Source organism: Eurytemora carolleeae, unplaced genomic scaffold, assembly GCF_000591075.1.
Source record: "Eurytemora carolleeae unplaced genomic scaffold, Eaff_2.0 scaffold123, whole genome shotgun sequence".
Taxonomy (NCBI): Eukaryota; Metazoa; Arthropoda; class Copepoda; order Calanoida; family Temoridae; genus Eurytemora; species Eurytemora carolleeae.
The window spans coordinates 98,107-121,629 of record NW_019396038.1 but is presented as its reverse complement, the minus strand read 5'-3'; the positions used below and the strand labels follow the sequence as shown (position 1 = coordinate 121,629).

At 31.6% G+C, this 23,523-nt stretch overlaps 1 protein-coding gene across 1 annotated transcript in view; it reads left to right on the top strand.

The window, feature by feature from the left end:
- Positions 1-23,523, top strand: part of LOC111699534 (voltage-dependent T-type calcium channel subunit alpha-1G) — a 134,506-nt gene that overhangs the window by 108,541 nt on the left and 2,442 nt on the right. The window contains exons 58-66 of the mRNA XM_023470236.1: positions 1,239-1,351; positions 2,160-2,239; positions 5,313-5,464; positions 9,355-9,464; positions 10,450-10,522; positions 14,114-14,242; positions 15,811-16,039; positions 16,842-16,937; positions 17,995-18,191. Of these exons, the coding sequence (XP_023326004.1) occupies positions 1,239-1,351; positions 2,160-2,239; positions 5,313-5,464; positions 9,355-9,464; positions 10,450-10,522; positions 14,114-14,242; positions 15,811-16,039; positions 16,842-16,937; positions 17,995-18,191 (1,179 nt within the window). The remainder of the gene's footprint in view (positions 1-1,238; positions 1,352-2,159; positions 2,240-5,312; positions 5,465-9,354; positions 9,465-10,449; positions 10,523-14,113; positions 14,243-15,810; positions 16,040-16,841; positions 16,938-17,994; positions 18,192-23,523) is intronic.

Below are 23,523 nucleotides of genomic sequence, written 5' to 3'. Positions count from 1 at the left end.
TTCTAGTTTTCACCCATTAAAGTACAAAAAGAACCACTTTAAAATAGGGAGATCCCAGAGCCCGAAACTTAAGACAGAGTATTGTAATAAACCTGACTATAGAAAACCCTGTTTTATGAAATAATCAGAAAGTTTTGTAGATGCCTATATTTTTTTTAAGAAATATGATTTTATATGGTATCTTTACAATATGTTTTTGTTTTCTGATTTCTTAAATTAAAATGTTCGCAATTGTATAGATATTTCAACAATGGTATAAGAACCAATAAATGTCCTTTTTTGGATGAGTAAACTGAAAAAAGTATTTTAAAATTTGTTCCTAAATATATCAATAAGTTTTCATTTTATTTCATTTCTTTATTCATATAAAAATGATATTGTTTTAATTAACTCAGAGAAAATTGTTTTTAAGATAAGAGTTTTAAATTTGTTTTTTGTTTGTAACCTTTTTTACTCATTACCAACATATTACATAAATACTCTACTTTATTTGTAAGCCTAAAGGTACTATGGTGACTGAACTTATTTAAAATTAATTTTTTCTCAAAACTGTTTGTTTCAAGAAAATAACTTGTTAAAGTTTTCCATATGTATGAATTCTTTTCTCTGAAAGGAATATGTAAATTAGATTCAATTTCAAACTTAAAAATTGTATAATATTTGTCTATTTATTCTTTTTTTTGTTTGATTCACAGACTTTTATGGCATTCTATTTTTAGTTCATGTTGGGGTATTACAAATAAATAAAAAGCTGAAAAAGAAAATGGTAATTTCAGAACTTTTATATAGAAAATGATCAGATCCCTTTTCAATAGAATGCTGCAATTATCATATTAAATAAATGAAAGGCTGCATTTTTGTGACGGTTCATAGTACTTAATATGCCTGATATAGTTGTACTTTCAAATGACAAATAATTTATAGAGTGGTAGATCCAATTCACGACTAACAAAGTTCTTTTCATACCGTTAAGAATGACTGCCTTATCAATGATTTCTTTTCTAAAAAACAGATTACTTTCATGTGGGGTTTCTCCATAAAGTGAGCCCTAAATGTGGAAGTGGAAGTTTTTTAAATTAGAAAAAACAACAATATCTTCCAAATTATTGATTGGTTTAATCTTTTAAGGGTTCATTTTTGCATCAGGCATAGCCTCTTTACAGGGAGCTAGGGCCATTTTAAATTCTAACTATAGTCCTTTAAATGGGCTTTAATTAACATGTTTTTTTTTATTTTAGCCTAAGCGAAACTATAACGAGTGGAGATTAGTTTACTTTATCTCATTTCTTCTTCTTGTTGGGTTCTTTGTTCTCAACATGTTTGTTGGGGTAGTTGTAGAGAACTTTCATAGGTAGGCATCCATATCATCTTCTCATTTAGGGCAGGTATAGGGGAGTCTGAGCCATATCAGCCCCCCCCCCCCTGTAAACATCTCTGTTATCATTCTAGAGAGATGCCCCAAGAATAAAGGGGTCCTTATAATTCCATCTGGATCGTTATATAATTCCATCCAAAGTGAACCCAAATGTTGACTGATTGATAGAGGACAAACCAGAATTTTGTCATGTTGTTGTTGTAAACAAATATAAGTAGCAATGTCATGTTGAAGTAAAAAGTCCATACTGAATCTCTACTGCAAGGGAGTGTTAATTTTTCTGTATATCATAATTTATCTCTTATATTGATTACTGATATTTACATCTTGTTGAAATACCCCAAAATGCTGTACATAATTTTTAAGTGAAATCTGAGAAAGAGAAGAACACTTTTTTAAGAACTAAATATAGGGATTTTTGATATATGTTCCTTTTATCATCTCCTTTGCACTAAACTATAAAATTTGTTATCAACTTAACATATCTCAAGATAATTAAATTAATTTTGCACTAGAAACCTGCCAGCTTTTTTAAACTTAGTTTATACTTTTGATGTAGTTCAGTATATTTGTCAAAAAGAAGCATATCATTCAGCAAATATTAGAACTTTGATATTTCATACCAATAATTATATTAGATTATTAGAAATGTCTGGCAAAGACTCAATTTCTTTTGGAGAAATCATTGAAAATAATATGAATTGTTTATAAATTCTTGAAGAATGTCTGAAAATTATGCTTAAAAATCCCAAATACTATGAAAAGTGTAGCCAACTGTAACCAGGTGTCGAGCAGAGCAGGAAAAGGAGGAGAGAGCTAGACGAGCAGCGAAGAGAGCAAAGAAGATTGAAGAAAGACGAAGAAGTAAGTTGAGAAGAATTTGACCCTCTACCTGTTTGTATCATGTTCTTTTTACTGTTCAAGTTAACCCAACAAATATTTTCAGATTCTAGAAATATTTTTTAGGATTTTGGTAGAATTGATTCTTTAGCCTCCAATTTAATCTGAAAAAGGATTGAAGTTTGATGTTTACCAAATAGCTAAATAGTGCTAATTCCTCTCCAATATGTTTCACCTATGTCCTTGGTATTTTTTCGCAAATCATATTTTTTTTCACCAAATTTCTTTCAATCAAAAATTTCAAAATTTTGGAGTGACTGAAAATTTATCAAAGATAGAAATTTGGCTTATGTAATTTACCTAAAATGTTTTATTGTAACATTGGGTAGAAACTAGTAATATTTCCCCATTCTTTCCACTTTACTCTTTGGAGACATAGCATATTGTGTGGGATCAAATATATTGTTTATGGTGTCCTAATGAAATTCATTATCCAAATGTGTGTCCATGCTTGTTCAATGTGTATCCCCTTCACCAAAACAGTGAGCACTGCAATAAGTTTAAATATTTGTGAAAGGCTTAAATTCTAAATTATAATGTGCCAGTGGAAATACTTTAACCCTCACTCCACCTCACCTTTGAAGATATTTGAAATCAAAAGCACTGTGAGGATTCAAACTTTGATTAAGATTGTTGCTACGCTCAATGTTTGATATTGAAATATTGTTAAAAAAATTTACAGAGATTTTAGCATCAAAACTTTAAATCTGTTTTTATTTTTTTATTTTTGAATAGAATTATGTAGATTAAATAGGTTAGAAAAATATTTTTGCATTAATACTTAACATGTTATTTTACCCGACATGTTTTTCTAAATATTAATTAAGAAAGAAACCCCTTAAAAAAAGGGGAAATTAAATTTCAATAAGTTAATTCAGTTATATCATTTAATTCAGAGAAAATATCAAATTTTCATCTAACAAAATTTGTTGGAGCACATGGGCCCCATTTGTCAAAGTTTGTTAGACAACTAATTTGGCTCAAGTGCTTCAACAAATTTTGTTACCTGAAAATTTACATTTCTTAACATTCAAAATGCTATAAGTTTGGCAGATATGAATATGAATATGAATATGATAATGAAATTTAGTTGTGTTCAAAGTTTCCATAGGTAAAACCCACTTTTGATAAAACTTATATATAAAATAAAATAAAATACAATTCCTACTTGTTGTTCTCTTAACTAGTATTCATAAATAGGATGAATATTAAGATACAAAGAGATGTATCTACTTTTGGATGACAGGGGTGCAGGGTAGTATGTTTTGTTAAAGAAGTAAATACGGGTAAAAAAATGGTTTCTATGTTATTAAGATGAAAAAGGGATTTATTTTTCTGAAAAAAATGTTTATGTTATATTTTAATTACATCTCAATATTTCTACATCCATTCAGGGATTCCTTAAATTTTTTAAAACTGAATAAGCAAAAGATGAAGAATTTAATGTTTTACTTATGTATTTTTATTTAAATTGAGCATTTTTTGGATTGCATTTTAATAACCATTGGATTTATTCATTCATGATTTTATTTTATTGAAAAAGGTGGAAAGTTATCAGGCACTGGTGGTATGTAGACTATAATACAGCTTAAACTTTCATATTGCTTTATGCCTGTGTAAAAACTGCAGATACGCTGGGACATTGACTTGGGAACAATGAATAGTACAGATTTAATGATGATGTTTTTGTAGTCAATTATACCAATTATAGGTATTTTTTTATGGTGTAATTTAAAAGATTCAAAGAACTTTTCACAATCATTTTGAACAAAATGTGACAAGTTGGGGTTCAAATTCAATCTTTAAACATGGCACAAAAATAAAGGTTAAATTTCAAGACAATTAAGATTAAGTTTTGGGTAAATCAATCTGCTCTCAATTCTTTGTTCTCACATGTTCTATCATCACATGATTGTAAACATACTTTGAAGATACTTCAAAGAACTACAAGAGAAACAAGTTTAGCACATTTACCATTGTTTGTAATAAGAGCATATGTATTTGAAAATTCCTTCTTTAAAACTGTGTTTAAGTGTGGATCAAAGGAAATTAGGACTTTTTATAACTCATGATTGGCTTGCTGCAAAGTATAAATTATGTCTATCCATAATTAAAGATATTCTCTAAATCTTTCAAAACATTTAAAGTACTTGGCTAATGTGCATAGGTCATTCATTACAAAAAACATGTACATTGTTCATTGTACATTTAGCTTGTATTTGTAAAACATAACAGGACAAGACATTTTTTTTGAACTAAATTAAAATCTTCCAAATTGTTTCTACTTTTATTTACTATTTTTTCCTTTATAAATCTGGTTCAAGACTTAAGATGATGAGTTTAAATAACCAAACAATTAGGTTGTTAACACATTTATCTTTTAAATAAATTGTCATATTAATCATAGAGTTGTCTTGAATTTTGCCTTAAATGAAGTTTTGCATAGCATGTTATTGTTTTATTTCTGATTTAATAAAGACTTCTTGCTAAAACCTTGAATTGCTAATTCATGCATGAATAATATTCAAAACTTTCAAGATACTAAGACTGAATTTAATGAATTTGAGCTTTGGGTTTAAATTTGAATCAGCATTTTAAAGATTTAATTTAATTGATTTAAGATTTGAACCAAGTGATGGAACGGTAGCAGTTAAACGACCTCTTCAATTCATTAAATTTGGTCCCAGATCAACTACTTGTTTTTCTCTGAAAGTCATTTCTATTGTTTGAAAGTTCTGCATGCAAAAACTACAATTGTTGTTTTAAAAATAATTCAGCAAATATAACTTACAATTTTCTTATGCTTTTTAGATAAAATTATTTATTCAAGTTTCCGTTTTTAATCTGGATAATTGGGACATCAATGGAAGCTTCAAAATTGTCAACAAAATCTGAAAAGAAATGAATAAATAATAGGATTTATGTACAAATTGTCATCATTAAACAACTTCTTAAAATCTGAATTGATGCAGAAAATCTGGAAACACTGTTAACACTATCAATGACACTTCAGTACAACATAAATGTTTTTACACAGAGATGCTTGAGCGCCCATACTACATGGACTATTCAAGACCTCGTCTAGTGGTACATCAAATAGTAACATCAAAATACTTTGATCTTGCCATCTCAGCAGTTATTGGACTCAATGTTATCACCATGGCTATGGAATTCTACATGATGCCTTTGGTAAGCTATCTTTAATTTTAGTTAAAGTATTAAATTGTAGAAATAAAGCTGGATGATGTTTCAAAATACCATGAAAACAATCTTTACTAAAAATGTATGACTCTGTTGAAACTTGTATTCCAATTTGGCTTCAAACCCCAAAACATCATTTTTTAAGAACCAGAAAGAAATAAAACAAAAGAATTAAAAAGATTGGCATTGTTACAAGCCTCAAATTAAAGAGATGCATTTACAACAGTATCCTCGAAACCTTTATCTAATTAATGTGAAAATAACAATGTTAGTCTACCATAAAAGTTTTTAAATGTACACCCCTGAACTATAATGATATTGTATAAATATATTGACAGTCTTTTCTGTTTAACTAAGTAGAAGTTGCAATTTAAGTGAATTATGTGTCCTTTATTCTTTAGCAATGTAAATTTAATTACACCCAGCTTTGTATCCTCCCATAAAACCACTTTAAAGTTCCAAAGAAAAGTTTGAATAGGTTTTACGAAGAAATTCATGCAGGGAACCATACACTGTTAACCCATTAGTGACATGAGCATCGTTTTCGGCACATAAATTCAACCCCTGACCAACTATCTAACTATCTATGCTAGACCTTTCATATTTTTTTCTGCAAATAAACACAGCTTCAAATTTTGTCTGCCAGGCCCTGACGGCACCTGAATCAATATATTTTCAGTTTCGTCCAGGAAAGCATGTCAGTTCCTATAAGAAACTTCAACTCACATCCAAATGTTTTTAATTGTTGATCAAAACTTATGTAAAATAAATTATAGCATTTAATATATATATTTTTTGTTAAATGGAAGAGTCCCTTAATGAACGACAAAAACCAATAGTTTTTACTGTTAAAAATGTGAACTAAAAAGCTAAAAACTTTAAATTTTATTATTTTCTGATTAAAATTGCATTACATTTTTTTTAAATTAAAAATTTGTATGTGTTTTGATGTTTTTTAATGTCCTCTTCTGTGTTTATAAACTGTTATGAAATTTGTTTCTCCGTTAACGCTGTTAATACTGTAATATACCATTAACTGCTGTGCCATTAACGATTAACTGAAATTTTTATTATTTTACGGTTGGAACAAAATGTTAATGAAACGGCTAAAAAGAAGTTGGAACATGCCCAGCCCAAATTATGGCACACATCTCTAATTACCTGTTACGGTGCCTTTACACACTGCACACTGCACCCAGAACACTGCAAACAATACACTATACACAATACACTACACACTGTAAACTGTACACTGCACACTGCACACTGCACACTGCAAACTATACACCACACACTGAACACTGTACACTGCACACTACACACTGTACAATGCCAATTGTTATCTGCACACTGCTAACTTTAAACTGTACACTGTACAATACTCACTGTACACTCCAAACTGCACACTATACAGTATACTGCACACTGTTCACTGTACACTGTAAAATGCATGCTATATGCTGAACACTGCCGACTGTACGCTACATACTGCACACTTCAAAATGTAAACTCAATGCTGCACACTTTACACTGTACACTGTATGCTGCAAACTTCATACCGTACACTGTACACTGTACACTCCACACTGTTCACTGAACCTTGCACACAGCAAACTTTACACTGAATACCGCTCATTTGACACTGCACAATGCAGTGCACACTTAAGCTGCACATTTCACATTGTAAACTGTATACTGTAAACAGCACACCGTATACACTTTACACAGTACACTGCACACTGCACACTGTACACTGCACACTGCACACTGTACACTGCACACTGCCAGCTAAACACTACACATTGCACACTGTACACTGTACACTGCACACTGCAAACTATACATTAAACACTGCACACTGTACACTGTACACTGCACACTGCACACTGTGCACTGTACACTGTACACTGCACACTGTACACTCCACACTGGACACTGCCAACTATACACTACACACTGCACACTGAACACTGCCAACTGTTATCTACACACTGCTAACTTTAAACTGTACACTGTACAATATTCACTGTACACTTCAAACTGCACACTATACAGTACACTGCACACTGTTCACTGTACACTGTAAAATGCATACTATATGCTGAACACTGCAGACTGTATGCTACTTACTGCACACTTCACAGTGTACACTCAATGCTGCACACTTAACACTGTACACTGTATGCTGCACACTTCATACCGTACACTGTACACTGTACACTGCACACTGTTCACTGAACATTTCACACACCAAACTTTACCCTGAATACTGCTCATTTGACACTTGCACAATGCAGTGCACACTTATGCTGCACATTTCACATTGTAAACTGTATACTGTAAACTGTACACCGTACACTCTACACAGTACACTGCACACTGCACACTGCACACAGTACAATGCACACTGCACCCTTTACACTGCACACTGCAAACTGCACACTTTACACTGCACACTACACACTGCACACTGCACAGTGCACAGTGCACACTGCACACTGCACACTGCACACTGCACACTACACACTGCACAGTGCAAACTGAACAAAGAATGCTGTACACTGCACACTAGACACTTGACATTGCACAGTGCACTGCACACTGTGTGCTGTACACTGCACACTGTATGCCGCACACTTCAAACTGTAAACTGTACACTGATCACTGCACGCAGCACACTGCTTACTGCACACTGTACACTGTACACAGTAATCTGAGTACGGTAAATGTACACTGTAAACTGTACACTATACATTGCAAACTACACAATGCTACACTAAAACAGCACACTGCGCACTATTGCACACTGCAAGCTTCAAACTGCAAACTAAGTACATCAAATAGATATAACAATGTACACTGCTTAATACAAACTGCACACTCTGAAGTAAGTGCAGACTGACCACTGCAGACTGACCACCGCACACTATACATTTCACACTGTACATATTAAAAAATGTGCATTGTACACTGTGCAACGTATACTGCAAACTGAAAAATTGCACACTTCAAAATGCACACACTTCACACTTCACACTGCAATCTGAACACTGAACACTGCAATATGTATATACTGCTCACTTCACTTGCTGTATATTGCAAACTGTACACTTAATTCTTTACACTGCACATTTCAAACTGCACACCGTAAACTTTACTCTGGACATTGATATACTCTAAGTTGTACACGGTGCACTGTATAGACATATGCCATAATAGGTGAATCTGAATGGGCCGATAAAGACGCAGAAAAAAGTTTTTTCTTTAACATTTTAGCAAAAAAGTTTGGAAACATAAATTTATTAAAGACCCCTTAGGAGGATGTCCTTGAAATTTCATGTAATTCTGTCAACAGGGGCTGAGGGGAGCTGGTCGGTATTAATGGGTTAAGAATAATTAAGTATAGAGCTATTATTTTCTGTGAACAAATACATATAATTTTAAATGTACACAATGTTTTTGTAGAAATTAATAAAAGTTAGATTGAACTAATTGTAGATTATTTAACAAAACAATTTGTCAAAAAAGTCACTTCTAAAGGGACTATAAATGGCTTAGCATTCTTAATAATTAATCAAAAAATAATGAGCTGTTTATTAAAAGAAAGGAATTTACTTTCTATTTTACATTCTACTTTTAAACCGCTTTTGAATATTTGAAAGTATCATAAAAATATTTCATGGTTGTGTTGATTTCACACTCTCCAGTTTTATAACAATTTAAACATCATTTAAAATAAAAAAAAACAAAGAGAGTTCTCTTACTTGAGTGATCTTTCGAAGGTTTCAGGGATACTGTTGTTTATTGGGCATTGACATCTTTTCATGACGAGTCACTTACAGAAAATTTCCAGTTTGTTTGATATCTTAAATGACTAGGAACTTGAATATGCACTGAAAGTGTTCAATTACTTCTTCACAGCTATCTTCATACTAGAGGCTGCTATGAAAGTTTCAGCTCTAGGTGTACAGAGATATCTTTCAGACAGGTGATATGAAAATTCAAGCATTAGAGGAAATAGATACAGAGTATAAAGATATAAATAAAACAGTCACCCATATATTAATATGATACAGATAGAACACTACATGCCGTCTTTTCAAGAGTTTGGGGTATTTCGTTCAATGACAAAACAGAGAGAGAGCATGAGCAAAAATTCTTTCAGCTTCTGCCTCAGGGTTATTGTGAACAAAAACAGCTAAATCTTGAAAAGAGGTCATCTAGCGATTTAAGGTCATAATGCAAGGAAAGTTGTGTGCAGTTGCGTATACTTTGCGTACATATTGAAACCAGTTCTCCCTTGGCGGAATTTCTAAACAAGAATATATGCATCAGTGTTTGTTTAGTATCCGAGGAGGATAAAAGCATTGAATTTCGAAAATTTTGATTTTCACATAATAGTTTCCTATGACCAAAATATTTCATTGATTTTTTATGTGAATGGATCCCATCTTGTGTTTACATTACCGCCCAGAGACAGTACACTGCAGTACAAAAGTATGCATACACCTCTGAAATAACTTTCCTTCCATTATAATCTTGTAGTGTTCTATCTGTATTGTTATTAATCTTTGCAGTAACCTTAAATCCGTCAAAGTTAAAATATTTCCTGAATTTAAATTTTAATTCAAAAATGTACACCAAGAAAAACTAAAAAGCTGCAAAATCTTAAACTATTATTTTTTCATAATACATATGTAAGTTTGGGTGTTTGCAATTGAAACAAACTAAAAAAAACAATGTCCTTAAAAACATATTAGTTGGGTTTAGCTTGTAATTGTTACTAAAAGTAGATAGATAATGAAAGTAGAAGTAAAATGGTTCAAATTGTATTAAATTGATTATAACCTGCAACCTTTATTTTTGAAAACAATTTAAGTTTAGAACATTTATAGTTCTGATCAAAGTTTGACTCTAAACAGTGACATTAGAAAGAAAATGCCATTAGAAATCTAAGTTTGTGCTAACTTAAGATGGAACCAGCTGGATGTAGGGATAGTATTTCTCTCTGTAGTTGGTATAGTTCTTGAGGAAATGAAAGGACAGGTAGTATATATTATCACTAATTATACCAGTGCCAATGTATAATGTCTAAATGTAAATTGTCCAAACTCGCAAAAAAAGGGGTTTACTCTCACAGGTAGAAAAACTCGGGTTTGGAATTAATTTCGATATATTTTATATCCTCTTCAGTCCTCAAAGGATGGCGGTATTGTCAAAACTGTCAAAACTGTAATGTCTAAATATTATATTGTATAGATGACATTTTTCAAATACACATTTTATTCAATTTTGAGGGAATTTATCACACCTAATATTTCTCGTTGTAGTGTAACTGTATCACCCTACAACAGGGGAAAAAGTACCCTCACATTTAAAATTCAAAATTTCATACATAATATTTTCGGTTGTAGCTAGGGTAATAAAGTTATCACTCAATCGATCTAAATAGAAGTAATAGTTTATAATAATTTTATTTTGATCTCTAACAAACAAACACAAATTTAAATCCTGGCCAACATTATTTTGGCATTTAATAATACCCATTACAATGATATTAATATTTGTATATTAAAAATTTTTCCAAAAAACCATTTAGTAAAAAGAGCATTTTCCAAAATGTGGATTTTAAGAGAAGAAAAAATAGGGGGAAGGGGTGAACACCAGTATTCATTTCTAAAGGAGTTGAGTTTTTGCTACAAACTTTGATTTTCTAATCTCTATGTCTTTGTAACCCAATATCGTAGACCTTAGATATTTCAAACTATTAATACTTATAGATAAAATAATCTAAGTTTGAATTACATAGGTTTGCACCATCAGGTTGCAAAGTTATTGGGATCAGAAGATTTGAGTTTGTGGCAAAAACTCAATTCCTTTTCATACTAAATGTTCAAATTCACTGGGAACTTTATCAAATGTTTTCTTCATTTTATAGTTCTTGCAATATTTTTTTTTGTATTTTTTCAAATGTATTATCTTGGCTATTTAAAACAGCTAATTAAAAAATGTTTGAAAAAGAAAAATTTAAATAAATTACAGTTTTAGTTTTATCCAGCTTTTAGTTCTAAGTATGAAAGAGTCTGAAGTCCTAAATCTCTTATTTGATATTTGCTTATGTTTTCTTTCTGACAGAGGAAGTGCACTGTTTACCATAATTCCAATATTGATCATGGTAAAACTCTAAACTTCTAAATTGTGTTTGTTTAACCATGTATTTGCAAAACCTGCATTGTTTAAAATTCTGAAGCTCTGGTAAAAAGTTTGCCAACTGCTCAATAAGGGTTAAGTTTAAGCTAAGATAAATGTAAAAAAGGGGATTGTGTGGTATTAAAAGAAGGACAAGAAGGATTTAATCTTCTTTCATCTTCACGGATGAATTAGCCGGTTTTGGAAATCAAACCATTAATAACAAATCAACACAATTATAAAAATGTTGGCTTTAAAATGTTGCTGTTGTCACTTTTAAAATATCATGATGAAATTTATCAAGAGATTTCGTTTACAGCTTAATTTTCTGTGAGAATAGAATGAATACTAAAAATGGATTCTGTCTATTTAAAATGTATAAAATGATGAGCAGGAATTGATGAAACATCTCAGATCTTAAATCGTATCCTTGAGAACTTTAACTTTTAACATAGAAAAATTGGAAAGTAAACCTTATTCTAAAAGGAACTGAAAACTTGCTATTAACCATCATTTCTTAATTACTTTATCTTTGCTGATAATTCAAGCTTTCCTTATTTGATCCTGGAGAATGATTTAATTTGAAAAATAGATATTTACAAAATTATGGTCAATTTCCTAGACAATATCAAAATTTTGGGATTCAAGACAAAAGAAATTTTATTTTAAAGTAGAAATTACTCTCTGATTGAGGACCATTCATGTGTAAAGTTACTAAAACAAAAAAGATGCATCAATGATAAAACATTTTTAAAACTCCTGCTGAAAAATATTCGACTTGAGGACCTGTTTTTATATTAAATTTTGAATCCACAAGTTAATTTTTACTTAAAATATTTTAAGTCTTGTATCATTAACAAAATTTTTACATTTAAAGAAAAAATTCAGATAAAAGAAATTCATCTAACAAGACAAAAATATCACTTAAATATTTATTTCTTGTGTAAAAAGAAAAACATTTAGTCCAGAAATGACAAAGTAGTTTTATTTAATCTTTTGTATAAGAAAAACTAAATGGAATTGAATACTTACATCAAACTCTGTGTAAAACCTTTCTAACTAATGTTATTATATTTTGATAATTGGAAATTCAAAGGTTTATTACATTAAGTTGCTAGGATATAAAAGTTTGAGTTTGATGAAAACGTTCCTTTATACTTATATGTGAAATGGAATATCCCTATTACCGATTTGGTATAACATAGAGACAACTTAGACCTAGCACACTAAACTAAGCTAGTGTGGTAGGTCAAATACGCCTGTAATAGGTTGGGTATTACATAAAGTCTGGCCGCGCCATCAGCCATAATAGGATGGTCGGGCCGGTACTTGCTGCGCGTCATCATGTCCGGTACAAGGGTTCGGTCCAGTTCGAATTCAAATTGACCCTAGTTCACCGTTAAGTAAGAATTTTATTCTAATAATTAAATTTTATTATCACTCACCAACCATCCTGTATTTCGATACACATTTACGAAAAACGGTTGCAATGTTGAAATTGATTATAAAACAAGAAAGTTAAACAGCTTGCTCATTCAAACACAGGGTTACCCACTAAGGATGAGACTTCAGAGATGATTCTACGGAATTTAAAATATCTGTTTTCTTCTGTTGACAATTCCCTGCAAAATTGAAATTGTTTCTTGTTTTTCTTAAATCATTTAATAAACCATTATGAGACTATACTTAGCTAGAACACTTAATTTAACTTTGGATATTTTAAGAGTTTCAGGTCGTCTTTATAGTCTCATCCTTTGAGGGTAACCCTATATGATAAACCCCTAATCCCAACCAAAGGATTAATACTTTGTAGGTTTTTAAGTTGAATGCAAGTTTTTAGACAGAATTCAGTGTCAAAGTGTGTTGTTATTGTTAGAACTATAACTTCATTAAAACAACTTTGACAAAGTTCTATAGCCAGTGTCATGCATTATTCCAGACAACTCAGTGGGACAACTCACCCCCCGGCCCCCCCCCCCTTAGTGTTTAGTGTTTACACCATTGTAAATTTTAGACATCAATGTTTTGACACTTGCCGATATTTATTAGTGTATTTTGATTGTAAAAACACATCAAGATTATCTTTGTCTGAAATAAATATTGATTGTTTGATAATTTTAAAGAAAACTACCACATTTGAGAGGAATTAACTGTCTTAGACCTATTAGTTCATTTATTTATTTAAAATAATAATTTCAAATGTTTTAATATTGCTTTTTTTGTCCAAAATGAGTTAAAATTGTTAGAATACATAGGGTGAGGTAAACTGATGAAGGACACACGCTCAAATTATAATGTGGATCAATGGGTAGATGGGTTTTCAAATCTGAATTCCATTGAGCGGAATTGTGCGGAATTGCGTGGAATTACGCGCAACTGTTTTCGAAAAGTCCACTTGCGTTGGAAACCCTAATGGCAACCTTAAAAAATAAACTTAGTTTGATTTAGGTGTTTCCTGTTAATCCAACTATTATCCGTGTGATGAGAGTTCTACGAATAGCTCGGGTTCTTAAACTTCTAAAGATGGCTAAAGGGATTAGAGCACTGTTGGATACTGTCATGCAAGCTCTTCCTCAGGTTATTATTTTTTTTATAAGGGACTGTTAGCGTAATTTTAAGTGACCCTTCTATGCAAATATGACAATTTCCGAACTACAATAGTACCGACCTTGAAATTTTTCTAATTTGAAAAGAGTTAATATCAGTGAATTTCTTCATTCTCACTTTTGCAGAGAACCTACAGATGAAAATAAACAGTTTCAAGGGAGTGTTCGCGAAAAATGAAAGGGGGTATAGGCTTAATGCGATAAAAAAGTGCTTTTGATCGCTACTAATCTTACTTCTATCTGTTGCGTCTATATGCCAAACGGCTGGACCAAATGGGCTGAAATTTTTGAGGAAACCCATGGGTACCAGAGGGGTAACATAGGCTAAAAATATTTAATTTCTTTATTTAACAGTCAACGCCGTGCACTTCAGTTAGTATATTATAATTAGGCCAAAAAATTCATATCCAAAAACTAATTGTGTTGGCAAGATAAACCTAGTGCTAAAGCTATCCGAAATGCTGTTGTTTGATGCAAATGCTTGATGTGTGTTGAGTTGAAGGCCTGTTTTTTTATTTGTTTTATTAGTTTTCAAGGGTTTCTTCCAAACTCCATAGGATTAATTGTTCGAAAATTTGCAGTTTTTTCGACTTAACAATTTTTAAACATCGAACATCTGAAATTTTTTGTACATAGATTAATTAAAGTAAAAGATAGGACACTAGATGTCGTCTTTTCAAGATTTCAATGAAACTCGTTTACAATATAACCCTCAGGAAGCAGCCCAGAAGAGTTTTGCGCAGTTAGCGTAGAATTACTAGACAGAGACAGCCTGTTCTACGCCGACTACGCAAAACTCCTCTGTGCTGCTGCCTCATGGTTATCGAGTTTCATTAAAATCTTGAAAAGATGATATCTGTTATTTTAATTAATCTATGGTTTTGTAGCTCTGCGAATTAAAAAATGAAAGGAGTTGAGTCTTTGACACAAACTCTAATTTTATAATTCCTATATCTCTGCAACCCAATGTCGTAGACCTTAGATATTTTAAACTATGAATTTTGTTGCATCAAATTATCTTAGTTTCAAATATTAAAGTCTACAACATCAGGTTCAATAGATATAGGGATTAGAATATTTGAGTTTGTGGCAAAGACTCAATTCCTTTGCAATTGTGTGCCACATTTATCTGTGTACTGCGGTCTGCCACTGTTTACAAAAATAAAGATCAAATCTACACCCATTTCTAAACAATTAAGGTTTTTGGGACTGTTAAGATGCCCCACAAGAATATGAAATATTTAACCTATTTAAACATGTTTTACTCTGACCTTAACAAATTTTTTCAGAGAACAAAGCAACTCAAAGCAACCCGGATATTATTTTGTGAAAGACATCTTTCAAACCGCCTCAAAGACCAAACAACTTTTTTAAAAACGTTTAAATCTGTTCTTCATTTAGCCCTACTTCTTTTTTCAAATGTATTTCATTTTCCTCACCAAAAGTTTGTTCAAAAAACTTTAAAAATATTCTACTGTGGAGGACCAGTTTATTCATATATATTTATCATATTTATCCCTGTTTATGTTTACGTGGAAGTTGACCAGTTCCTGTCAACTCCCTCTTTGTAGAGAAGATGCAACCTCTCCTCCACTTACTCCACTATACAGAGGACCATACTTGGTTATTGAGCCTGGAGATAAGTTTTTCAAGCTGCAGATAGGAACAAAGATTGACACTGTATCCATTGACAGATTAAAACCACTGTTCTACACTGATCCTGTTTCAGTAGCTCAGCCTCCACCCAGAGGTCGTCCCAGGTTACAAGGTAAACCTCTTCAACCATCAACCAGATCTGTTCCACCAACTTCAGGCCTAACAGTTAAACGTCCAACACTTCCCTGCAGAGTTCAACCTCCAAGGCAAGCCAAGTCAGCCTCATTTTCGTATCCTAGATGATCTTGGGGGGAAGGACTGTGGAGGACCAGTTTATTCATATATATTTATCATATTTATCCCTGTTTATGTTTACGTGGAAGTTGACCAGTTCCTGTCAACTCCCTCTTTGTACTTTACTATACACATTGTACACAAATATATATTCAGACATCCAGTGTTCTCTCTCTTGAGTAGATCTAGTTTCCAACCTTTACACTACTTTCTTTTTATGCATTCATTTAAAAATACTCTTGAGATTACCAGATTAAGCTAAATAGAAAACATCTTCTAAATGTTCCCTAGGGACTCATGTACAAACACTGAGCAATTAAACGAATTTAATTTTTTAGTATTCTGACTTCTTAGAAATTATTCCGTTCGTTTCGTTCCTTTGGTTCCCGTGAAAGAACGATTGTTTCCCATAGGGGGGTTGTGTTCCTACTTTTTTTAAATCGTTCTTTCCCTTGAAAGAACGATGGTTCCCCTGGAACTACCCTCCAGTCCTACTTTTTAGTGATACAGTTTCATTTCTCCCTGGTTTTTTATAAACCTAGAAATCATGATGTAAAGTGTCTTGATATCTATGTAGTTTAAAAACATATACAAAACACAAACCAAAATGACTATTTTGCTTTAACACATTTTTTCTGTAATTGTGTAAATGAATTTAAATAAAATATCATTTATTTCAGAATGTGATGAGAATTATCCATGCCAAGGACTTGGAGAGCATGCTCATTTTAGATCTTTTGGGATGGCGTTCTTAACCTTATTCAGGATAGCTACAGGTATATATATACACAACTAATAGGGATAGGGTCAACCGAACTACTTGTGTATAATTGGTATTGAAATGTAGCGTATGTGCACAATACAGGAACTCCTTATAAAATGTATAGCACAGAAAAATATGTAAAATGTTTTCTTTAATAATGGGTAAGATGGTTATTAATTACAAAGTACAAAAAAGGTTAAAATGTATAGAAAAAAAATATAATGGTTAATCAATTAATATAGTGCGCAATTGAGAGCTATAGCTTCAATAATATGTTAACAATAGGATGTTATTTTCATACTTTTTGGATAACAAATTAATCAGAACCAGAAAAATATTTTTCAGATAAACACTTCTTAATAAATCTTAGCTGTACCCTTTCAACTTAAAAAAACATATCTATTAAAGATAACAAGATATTACATTCATAAAATAGCTTAAGAATTCTAAACGCTTGAAATGTGAAAAACTGCATTGGATTCCAAATCTGTTGTTGAAAACGACAAATATTATGATTAGCTACATAAATGAAAAAATAGGTTTGCCATTCAAAATTGGAAAGTTGATTTTGTTAAAAATATGATAAGCTAAAACTCAAAACAACTACATTGAAATGTTAAATAACTGAATATTTTGACGGTGCAGGGGGGAAAAAAGTAAAAATTTTGACCATTTTTTTCATCCAAGTAAAAATTCCTAATGATTGGGACCAGTTTTATTTTGAGCCATATTTCTGGGGAAAACTCAATAGTCAAACCAAAGTATAACAAACAAACTTCCAATTTTACTTCATTAAACATGGTTTTTACTTTTAATTGTAAAATAAGGTGCAAACAAGATTAACTGTTTGTTTATGTACACGAATATTCTCTGAAACACAATTAAAAGGATTTTAAAAAACCATATTTTTTACAGTTATAATTTAAAAATTAAATACATTAGGATTTTGATGAATTTGTTACCTTAATAATTTTCTTAGCTCTGAAAACTAAACCATAAAGCTGATTTTGTTGTTGTCACGTGTTTTAAAACTTTTTCTTGTCAAAACTTAATTAAAAGTTTTGTTTTAGGAGACAATTGGAACGGAATAATGAAAGACACACTCCGCGAGGAATGCGACCCTAGCGAGGAGTGTTTGCGCAATTGCTGCGTATCCGGTTATTTCGCACCGTTATTTTTTGTCGTCTTCGTTCTTATGGCCCAGTTTGTTCTGGTTAATGTGGTAGTTGCAGTTCTGATGAAGCATCTAGAGGAATCTCATAAGCAGGTAAAATACAATAAGGACTGCAGTATTTTTCCAAGAGGTTTAGTAAATACTTTTCTCTATTGATTGCATGCTGCAATTTGATTTCCGCAGGAAACTGAACCTATGGCTATTTTCTCAATGAACACAAACTTTTACCATTTTTCCTTATCATTTTCTTCGTCTTAGATTTTGTTTTTAAATATCAATCTATGTAGAAGAAAAATAATGACTCTTTCTACAACCAGCCTTGTTTGCTTTCATCAATCTCAAATAAACAATGCTTTTTTTGTCAAAGAGAGAAAATGTATGGTCAATGAAACTCTTGTGCAATGTACCTTGTACAAATAATAGACAATTTTAGATACTCATAAGTTTTTTTGGTGAACATCAAACATTTTAGGATTAAAAAATGAGTCTCCACGAAACCACATTTACTGATTTTAATTTAGACGATTTTAATTTTTTGAAGGTTAATTTTGAAGACAACTTGTTGAGTCACTGTGTTGAACTATTAATGCTTGAAACCAAGCAACGTCTGGTGGGTCTGGTTGGCAAAGATATGATGGAACTTGACAAAAAAAGAAAAGAAGAGTTGACACATAAAATTGATTTTATCTTTGATTAGTAAGTGCAGTGGTTTAACTAGTTTACTAAGTTAGAGAAGTAGATGATTAAATATAGGGTAGAGATGCACACAGTTAGCGTTATAGAAAACTGTTTAAAGGAACTGTTGAAGTTAGTTTAAGTAACCCTAAAATTAACATGTCAGATGCACAACGGTACCCTTAAACTCTCTATATATATACAGAGCGTCCCATATCATATTAGACTATCTCCAAGCTTCAACGCCAAAATAAACCCATAATACTCGAAAAACCTAACATTTTCTGCAAGAAAAAATTTATATAAGCCTTATTTAATTTTACGAAATGATATATTCTTCTTAATATTTCTTATTAGTCCCAAAAAAAAACATAGATTAGACTGATTAACGATCTAATATGATATGGGACACCTTGCATATATCTATAAATATATCACTTTCTGGCAATTTCCTTCAATGTTTCATTCTAAATTCTTCAGTTCGCCAGTTCTATACAGAAACCCCATAATAGGAAAAGGTCAATTTTAATCCAGAAACACTAGGATATCTAATTGAGTCTTGAGTCAAGTTCAGAATCGGTGAATCGGACATGACACTCTATGAATTAAGGTCCCACTTGAAATTACTTCTACAGTCCCTTTATTCTGGATATTGTCATCGAGGGATTAGATAATATAAATTCTATCTAATATTTGCATGTACATTGTGCACAATGTGCATTGGGCTTACACACTTAGATCTTAATTAAATTCTTGTTTAATCTGATGCTTTATCTAATTAAACAAGATTTTAAAAAGATATTTGTATTTTAGGTATTCTAAAAATTCTAAAAATTGTAATCTTCAGAATTTGAAGAAAAAACTTTTAAAGAGTACAAGAGAGAATTCTTGTTAATAAAACTAACAATGCACAATAAAAAGTATTAGATAGATAGATACTACTCCAGACTTCAAAATAAGTTGTAAGTAAAGCATATAAATTAAACTTGGTTTGGTTTTTCAATATTTTGTAGGTTTATTAGAGTCTTAAAGTTTTAAACGTTTCCACAAAATCCGAGAAATTTTCAAATTTTCAAAATGTTTTATTTGAAACAATATCTCTTCTCTCAATATGCCAAATTTTAACCCAAAAGAGAAGATATATGAAAGAAACTAACCAAAAACTAACGAAAAAGTTTCATAAACAAATGAATAATAATAGTAGTTGTAAGTAGCCTAAACAAATAAATAATTTAGCTGATAGCTGATGAAGATGATGAAAGAGATTTTGAGGTTTGTTGACGGATTAAACTTTATTTAAAAAAAAACAGTCTTAGGACACTGTTAGATTGGTGAGACAAAAAGTGGCGAAAAATGGCCAGAATTCATTCCAAGTGCGTTGCCTCACACCATCCAGTTGCAGGATAGGCTGGAATGTTTGAAAAGAAAACTTGGCATTAACCATATCCCTGCCTGGGGTACTTGAAAACCAGGATACGCTGGGGGGGGGGGTTAATTAACCCCTTCTCAAAATCCCATGTTTGATGTAAAAATATGACAATTATACATCATTGGAAAGCTCTTATGCTCTACTTTTAGAATCTGCTAAAAAATTAGCAAACTGTCACAAACTCTTAATTCATAATCCCTATTTCTTTGGAACCTAATGTCGTAAATCTTTGATATTTCAAACTTATATTATTTGATCTAACAGAATTCATAGTTTGAAATATCTAAGGTCTACGACATTGGAATCCAAAGATATAGGGTTTAGAAAAGCAGAGTTTGTGGCAAAGACTTAATTCCTTTGCAAAATGCAAGATCCAATTATATTGTAAAAAAGTTTGTTAAAATGCCCTTGACCATGCCATTTCATGTATGCATAATTCAACTTTACTAATTTTTGCAAAATTTTAAATAACCTGATGTGTAATTAAGAAAAACTAAAAATGTGAAAACTTCTTTTGGCGGGTTGTATGCAAGAAATTTGCATAAATTTCTTTGTAAAACTTGTGCAATCCGTTTACTTATGTAATAGGCTTTTTAAAAAACAAAAAATTATCAAAATGTGACAATGATCGACAGTGGGTCAAAACAAAGATTTATTTTGTCACAGGAAAAAGTAGTCATTTAGGATGTTTGCCTGAGGACTCAGGCAGTTAGTATAAAAGACACGGTTTAGACCTAAACGATTGACACCAGAATAATTTGTATTATACAAAACTATTTTAGCCCCCCCCCACCCCCTCCCTTGTAACAAAAGTTTTTTTAACTTCAAAAATGTTTTATTGTTTTGTGTAGAAAATATAACGTATAAAAGTGTAATGCTAATAATACAAATCCATTTAATTTATCAAATCAAAAATTTGCTGAGCAATGTTTTGTTTGTGTGCCAAGTAAACTCAATAAGACCCGAAGCCAAATCATTTCCTTTCTAGAATTTAATTTGTTTTGAAAATTGGATTTTTAAAGGAAAAGTTCGAGCATTTTGTTAAAATAGAGCTTTTCAAAAAGCAGAGTTTAAGAGTTACGAATTGAATCAAGGAAGATACATCAGGAACTCCTTTATTGTTTACTAGAAAGTGTACTGCAATTGTAGGATTGTAATGTAAACAAACTCAGTTGTGTTGATATTCCCTTTGCAAACAAAGAAATTGTAGGTCCCTTTGAGCCATTTAAGGACTTTTGTGCTCAAAAAAAATTTGAGTTATTACAAACAATGCAAAACTGTTTTCTCAATAGGGTAACTTATTTTACTTTATGTGACTTTTTTTCTCTGATCAAAGATATAAACCAAATCTTTATTTCAAAACCAAAAACAGAAGACGACTTTACTGTCGGCTTGAAAAATGTTGCATGATATAACAAAATCAAACTTTGTGTAACCTCTAAAAGTCTTGAAAACTTTAAATGTCTTAAACGGACCTCAAAACTATCTTCCTTGTATTTCATGACCTCATTGTACATTGTCATAAATTATATTTTAGTATTGAAATGTAAAAAGACTTAAATTAGTAGTTTTTTAATTCTCATCGTCAAAACTTTAATGTTAAAAAAAACGTAAAGGCTAGACATTTAATTAAAAAAACCATTAACTAAAGATAAGTTAAGGTAAAATTTTGAAAAAAATTGTGACTAGGAAAACTGATATAACTCCTCGTTGTTATTTTAAGTAATCCTTCAACAACAGAGGTGCATTTCCGAATGACAACGGTACCCTTGAAACCTGTATCTGATCAATAATGTGGAAGATACAACGCTTCACTGTTTTCTTGTGTTTCATTCTGATTATTTCCGCCATATTGGTTCTGAACCAGAAATGCGCAAGTTATAAAGTAAAGTAATAAACTTTCAGAATTAACTTTCTCATTCATGCTTTATCAGACAACGCTTTTAACCCTATCCCCGCTGGGGTACTTGAAAACCAGGATACGCTGGGGGGGGGGTCAATTTGACCCCCCCCTCAAAATCCCATGTTTTATGTCCAAATATGACAAATGATACATCATTAGAAAGCTCTTGTGCTCTACTTTTAGAATCTGCAAAAAAATTTGCAAATTTGCGAAAATTGAATTTTTTATCGCAAAATCCAGTTTTATAGTAAAAATGTTTGCAAAAAAAATTTGTCCAAAAAATGACAAATTATACATTTTTGAAAAGCCCTTGACCATGCCATTTCAAATATGCAAAAAATTTTGCAAAATTTTAAATAACCTGATTTTTAATCAAGAAAAACTAAAAATGTGCAAATTTCCTTTGACAGGTTGTTTGCAAAAAATTTGCAATTTTTTTTTCGCAAAACTTGTGCAATCCGTTTCCTTATGTCATAGGCTTTCCAAAAAGCTAAATTTTATCAAAATCTGACAAGCGAAAGTGGGTCAAAACAAAGATTTAGTTTGCTACAGGCAAAAGCAGTCATTCAGGCAGTGTGCCTGAGGACTCAGGCAGTTAGTATTAAAGCCCGGTTTTAGGCCTAAAGGGAGGGCTTTGGGTATGTAAGAAAAGTCAGAAAATTTCAACAGCCTCAGACCAATACTTTTTGAGTTATGAAAAAAAAACTACAAGATGGGGATCAATTTGACCCCCCCCCCCCAGCGGGAATAGGGTTAAAAGAACCTTTATAAATCAGAATTTTCACTCTTTAGCCCTAAGCAGGCTGAGGGGGGGGGGGCGGGCGTTTGGCGCCCCCTGTAGTTTCTTTGTCCTAGGACTCTTATGAATAGTAATTTTAAAGATTTTATGTTTAAAAAATGTTTTTTAACTCATAGGATATGGTACAGGGTGGAAAAAAGTCCGGTCTGTGAAATAATAGCCCCTAACTTTTTTGTGACTAAAGCTACAGACCTAAGAACTACATTTTTTAAAACCCCTTGAAAATGCTTATAGATTATAGACACATGTGTCACACTTTGAGATTTGTTAAAAACAAAACAAAAATATTTTTTTCATTTTTGTTACCCTTTTTTTGGCACTTTTTCAACCCTCCCTAGCGCCCAAACTATTAAAGTTATCGGTCTAATTTTTTTTCTATGAGCTGGCCTTGAAAAAATTGGGCTGTGAACATGCATTTCAACCCTATGCCTATTCTCTAAGGCTATACATAGACTCAGACCACTCAGCCTTTATAGGGTTAACGAGAGATTCGAGATTTACTGGAAATTTCAGTCTCAAATAAGAAATAGGCTTGCCATGACATGTGCGCATCATTTAATGAATATTGCACAAGTTTTCGACAACACATAAAATAAAATAAAATTGAAATAAAAGTTGA